This window comes from Bradysia coprophila (genome assembly GCF_014529535.1).
Source record: "Bradysia coprophila strain Holo2 chromosome X unlocalized genomic scaffold, BU_Bcop_v1 contig_38, whole genome shotgun sequence".
In the NCBI taxonomy this organism is placed as follows: Eukaryota; Metazoa; Arthropoda; class Insecta; order Diptera; family Sciaridae; genus Bradysia; species Bradysia coprophila.
In genome coordinates, this window is record NW_023503327.1 from 1679068 (window position 1) to 1685334 (window position 6267).

Consider the following 6267-nt stretch of genomic DNA (forward strand, 5'->3'; position numbering starts at 1 on the left):
ACGCGTAGTAGTGCTATAAAGGATTTGCAAGGCTTTTTATCGCACTCATCATCATAATGGTTATTTATGAAACAAGAATCGTATGAAGGTATTTTATCGCACTAGATGTCGATTGTCAACCCGAGGCGACCATATATGGTTCTGACCGAACAAAACAGTCAAATGATGTCACAACTGTAGTAACACCGTTGTAACCGAAGTATATAAACATACTGAAGGTAATGCAAATCTCACTATGCTCAATCGATAGCTACTAGTACTAGGTAAATGCTGACAAAAAATTATATGAGTCCAAGACTCCTGGCCCGAGATATAGCTTCTAGAATTTTTCTTCCCATACAAAGGATTTTGTTCCAGAGCCACCAGAAGTCAGCCTTGGACTCATGTCTCAATATACTCAATCGAGACATGAGTCCAGGGCTGACATCTGGTAGCTCTGGAACAAAGTCCTTTGTATGGGATGAAAAATTCTAGAAGCTATATCTGGGGCCAGGAGTCTTGGACCCATGAGGTATTTTGGATTTTGAAGTCTTAATTTACAAGCTTTCAAAATATTATAAGAAGACGTCGATCCGAGACTTCCTTCTCATCCAAAACCAATAAAAGTAATTGGTACAATCAATGAGCCCAGATAAATACTATTCGACAATTACCGTACTTCATGTAAGAACGATTTAGCTCACATGAATTGTCATGAGCTGATGTGTGAGAGGGCCCGTGTTCGATCCCAGAGATGTGCGGTTTTTTATTTCAGAAATTCAACTCTCTCTCAAGAGAGAGCTTAGGATGCGTTCACTTTTCATGTGCTGGTTTCGCTCATGTGCTGGCGTACCAGTAATAGGTTTGGGCAAAAATTAGGAACTATTTTTGGGAAAACAATTTTCTGAAATTTTTCAAATTCTGGTAAATGTGGAAAAGTGATTTGAGAAATCTTAGGCGAATTTAAGAAAGTGTGTTTAATTTAGGAAAATATGGAAGAAAAAAATCTCCCAAAAATAGCCACTGCAAAGATTCACCTATTACGGTTGTCTTGCCTCCTGTGTTATACTCGATCATTTCGATCAATGAATTCGTGGTCGTGCATGTGGATACTCATCTTCTCGAAGGTGATGATGTTGCCAGAATTGTACATTAACAAGATATTTGGTAGGTTAAATTCGTAAATACGAGGCACATCGCTGCAATTTCATAAAACGTTTTCAATTTTCTCAGAAAAGCAACAGCAACAGCTGGTTTTGCATCAGCTCGTGTAGCGATTGTTTTTTTTTAATTAAAAATAGTTGTTCTACCTCGATTAGATAGAACGGGCGCGAAGGCAATTTAGTTGGGTCCATTGTACTCGATTGTTTACTTTATACGCGTGTGTGTGTGTGACTGGTAACAAATGATAAATGCAGATTTTTACTAACAATGAAATGGACACCAGCTGTTGGTAGATCGGCACACCGATATTATTTATTCCGTGTACGAATATGCTGCGATAAAACAAAAAATTTGTTAACAATGTCTCCTCAAAAATAATCAAAACAGGAACAGTAGGTTACATTGGATGGTGCGAAAGTAATTCATTGCATGAGGTAAAAATTGTGTGATAAAAGCTAACTCACAAGAGTGTCTTTGAGCAACAAGCTTCGGTAACTGTCTTTTCGACTAGAGTAGAAGTTATCCGAGCCGAATGCGAATTACGCATGCGAAATTTGACATCACGTAAGAAAGTGAAAAAAATAAGGCGAAAATAGTCCAGATGTAATGGATCATTTTCGCTGGTGGGCCAATTGCTATGTAATGGTCAACTTTCGCATGGGAAACTAAATAATTGTTCTTTTATCTTAAACTGATGAGTCTGATTGTGTTGCATGTGAACGAGATCCTTCGGATTGTGTTTTGTGCGCATCCAAACTTTTGAGCTCTTTTTCACTGAGCTTTTCTATAACAGCAGCCGCAAGGCAATCATCTAATACGTTGCTGGTTGTACGGAAACGATCCCTTTATCAATTAGAGAAAGTGATTCAGTCGGATTCATAACAAAAATTGCATGCGACGTTGATACAGTGGGAGAAAATAAGGAAGTCACAAATTAAACGATTACAATTGATAAAAGCTGTCCACGATGTCCACGTTGAGTGGAATGAGAGTAATTATGACTTCTTCGTTTTCTCCGCCTGTAATCGAACACTTACAGAATCCAATCAATGCCAAACAACAGTGACACATTGCTGGGATCAATATTAATTGAATCCAATATGATCAGTAACATCACCAATGAAGCGCTCGGAATGGATGGCATCGCCATTGACAAAGCAGTCGATGTGATGAGAACAATGAACAATGAATCAAAGCCCAGCGTTATGCCATTTAAATGTGCTACGAACACTGACGCTATCGACATAAACATTGCTGTTCCGTTGGTATTCAAATATATTCCTAACGACAGCACGAATTTAACTATTCGCTCATCGTGCTTCATTTTGTCGATCATGCATCGCATCGTAGTGGGTAATGTGACGACTCTGTAAGAGGGAAAATGGTCAACTATTTGCAACAGAGAATTGACATCCAGCGTTGCATCGGCAGCGTCATCTAGATATCATTTCTCTGATTTATGATGTTTTCTGCGTCAACGCACTACTAGCAATAAGTTAGACTTTACAACTGTCAAAATATGGCATCGACAACATTGTCGTTTCTATGTCCAGTCTAAGTTATTCCTGGAAGTATGTTGCTTGCATTTCGCTTCAATTTTTGTAAATACTAACGCTGACGCAACAGCAAATGCAGTTACCCATGCTTCTATCAAACTCCAGAAGAATGTGTACGGATTCTTTCGAAGGAAACAATAGTATATGGCCGGCATGATAATCAATTGATGGATAAAAACGCCAAAAATCACACAAAATGCAAACAGAGCAAGCTGTGATAAGACTTCTGGTAAATTATCCACACTCAGAAGCTTATCAGCAATGATGCTGCAAACGCCAATTCCACTCAACCACATCACTTTTGTGGTTATTTTCAGCAATATATCGAATACAGCCGAAAAGAACACTCGAATCACATCGCCCTTTTCGCCAATCGAATTGGCAATTGTGCCGAATATTAAGCAGAATATTACCAGTCCCAGCGTGTTCGGACTGTTTCGATAAATCAGTTCTCTAACTAATTTCGAATTTGTGCCATTCTCGTCTTTATGTTCTCTGTAGACGGTCTGTACTTGCTGGAATGTGGCTTGGAACAAATTTTCTGGGAAGAAATTTCTGAAACAGAAAGTTACAATGATAAATGTCAGACCTTTGCAAAAAGAAATTCAATCAATTCCAATCAATAGTGAAAATATTCAACATTCCCGCAACGCTTTCCGGAGAGCCTATTTCTAGAAAAATTGATTTTTGATGAAAGTCCACAGCATAGTAAAATAAACCAGGCAGGAGCGCTTGGTTTGACTAGAGACCTGATCTAGTAGCATTATGTTTTGCGAATAAAATAAATTCAATTTATGTCAGCGCGAGTGTCAGCGTTCATTTGAGTTCATTTCCATACGGTGTATTAGGTCCCTTATTTGACGTTTCAAAAATGAACCGCTCCTGCCTGGTTTATTGTACTGTGCCGTGAATTTTCGAATATTTTACAAAATTCGCTAGAATTTCCCATTAGGAAATGTGCAAAATTTTGGGAAAGTCTGGCAATTTTTGGCCAGAAAATTTTCCAAAAATAGTCCCTGCCTTCCGGTTCATTTATTTATCTCCTCACTCATTCAAAATTAAGCCGCACTAAAGTTAGCATAAAACCATCTTACCTTCCCAAATCGAGAAAACTATCCAAAATTTTGGATTCTTTGGCATCGGTTGCGTTGACTGCCGTATTCGTCGTCGAATGATTATTCTCAGATCGAAATAAAAATGTTAATGAAATGCCCATGCTGGCCGTTAGAAACGATGTCAATGCGAATAAAATCAACGTTCTTAACATGATCTTGCCACCCAGTTGACTATTAAGGCTAGCTGTCACGGTTACTAAACTTGATATCAGTAGCGGCAGTGTGAGCAATTTTAACATTCGCAAAAATAATTCACCGGGAAATGATATCAGCAATTTCTGACTGTCGGATAGGCCACTCGATCGTAATCCAATTCCTGAATTATTGTTAGAAAACGTCAATTCAATGAGTGTTGAAAGGCATTCTTATATCAAGCATTTACCCAAAATTATTCCAATGATAACACCAGCCAATGTTGTCAGAAGTAATAGATTTTTCTCAATTGTTTGCCTAATTCTAGAGTTTTTCATGGTTGATCTGCGAATGTAAACTCTGTTGATTATAAAATTGACACAAACTTCTTTCACGGTTTTACTCTTTTCAATAGATCAACACAGTAAATAAAAAACAAAAATTCATGAAACAATTCTTTGTAATAGTTTCGACAGGTAGCAAAATACACCTTAACACGCAACGAAAAATTATTCTTAACTGAAAAACAAGAATATCTCGTTTACAAATGTTTACGAAAAAAAAAATGTTTTTAAAGAGAACGCAAACGAAACCAAGTCTACAATTACATTACCAGATTAGAATACAAAATGTGTCATTATTGCATATGCGGTCATATCTGATCATATGAGAGAAGTATGAAGAAAAAATATTTAATGTTTAATCTTCATGTTCATCACTTTGTCGACGATTACGAAAGAAAAAACATTAGGGGTAAACCAACATGGTTCTTAAAGTTAGTGAAAATGGCGATTTCGTAGACTTTTGACATAAAACATATGGTAGAAATGTCAAAAGTGTACTAAATTGCCATAGTTACGAACTTAACGAACCATAATGGTTTACCCCTATTGACAGTAAATCATTAAAAAAATTGAAAATATCTTTTGGATATCGAAATTGTGTATGAATTCATAGAAAGTTTTTCTTAAATTTTCGTGAATACGTAAAATTTCGAATCATTACTTCATTGGTGGGTATAATGAATGATTTTGCCCACTGAAATGTTACACTGTAATAATAACTTTATCTCATAATACCAAATAAGAGAGATTTTTCGCAATTACGGGACATAATCTTCACCTTATCATATTTCATTGTAAACGTTTTCATTCACCGAATTTTGTTGTTGTTTCTTTAACGCACTAGTGCGAAAATAGACAATTCCAGTCCGAGGTGAAACTGACGTTGACAACACATCGTATGGGCAAAATTACAGTTTTACAAGACAACACACAACGAACTCTGATAAAACCACAATATTGGTAAGGCAACGAGGCGGCTAGTCGGTCGAGCCGAATGATATATTGATGAAAACTCAAAATTTTTGTTGAAGCTTTACACAAGGTCAATCATGGAAGTGATGCAACTTGATTTAGCTGTTTTTCACACGGACCACTCACACTCATACAACAAGCCTCTCTTATACGGGTGGTGAAATAGTTAGGCAATGTGTTTGGATCAGTGGACCCGCTGAAAAACAGGTGAAGCGAATAGCATAACTTTTATGATTGTCCATGAATGTAGTTGTGGTTGTTTATTTCATTAAAATGGAATCAATTCAACCACAATTATTACATTGTAAGCACATTGTATTCACCTAGTCAACCACACAAAGAAAATGGAAAATGATAATACAAAAACAAAACTTAAGTAAAATAAATAAATAATTTGACAATAACTTAGTTGATATGAATAATAGTAGTATTTACGTAATTGCTTGGAACTTTGTTTATTTTCTTACCTCTAGTTTCTGCAATGGAGTGAGCAAGCAATTTTTTCTCTTTGCAACTGTCACTTTGTTTTGGTTTTTGAAAAATGTTGACAGTTGGATGAATAACTATTTGGAATATCTCATCTCGGTCACGCATTCTTCTTCCACATGTTTTTTCATGCACCAAAATAAGTAGTTGCAACGAAACAGAAGAAAACAGATAAGCCGATAAATCAAATCACAAAACTAATACTGATAGTTTTCGAAATGAATGCGTCATAGCCGTCATAGTCAAGGAGCAAATTCCTTTAGAGCTATATACAGTTGTAAGGAATGTGGTTGTGAAGACGATAAATTGAAATATTTAAAAATTTATGCTAAAACGAAATTTTTGGTGTAGGTTTATCAAGAACATCAAGTAATTATGTACATAAATTTGCTTGCACTTCTCGCAATTGTCAGAATAGGTTACAAACAGTTAGCGCTATTGTTTTTATTATGAAATAGACTACGGCCGTAGTCTCGTAAAATGTACAAAATCATTGTTTTTACTATTTCTTCGATATCA

General features: G+C 36.2%; 1 protein-coding gene across 1 annotated transcript; it reads right to left on the minus strand.

Annotated features, from left to right (window-relative positions):
- Nucleotides 1-1414: 1414 nt before the first annotated feature.
- On the minus strand, nt 1415-4489 carry LOC119069579 (excitatory amino acid transporter 3-like). The gene is made up of 5 exons (XM_037173663.1): nt 4197-4489; nt 3794-4130; nt 2757-3254; nt 2181-2510; nt 1415-1986 (listed from the first exon to the last, which is right to left on the minus strand). The coding sequence occupies exons 1-5, from the start codon at nt 4282-4284 to the stop codon at nt 1830-1832; spliced, it is 1410 nt and encodes a 469-aa protein (XP_037029558.1). The 5' UTR covers nt 4285-4489; the 3' UTR covers nt 1415-1829.
- Between the last annotated feature and the right edge of the window lie 1778 nt (nt 4490-6267).

Excerpts from the sequence above, each read along its gene's own strand:
- LOC119069579 (XM_037173663.1), bottom strand. The coding sequence starts at position 4,284 with ATGAAAAACTCTAGAATTAGGCAAACAATTGAGAAAAATCTATTACTT. Across the intron at positions 2,511-2,756 it reads GCATTTGCTGTTGCGTCAGC|AGTCGTCACATTACCCACTA; the intron begins GTTAGTATTTAC and ends TCCCTCTTACAG. Across the intron at positions 1,987-2,180 it reads TTTGGCATTGATTGGATTCT|GGATCGTTTCCGTACAACCA; the intron begins GTAAGTGTTCGA and ends TAATTGATAAAG.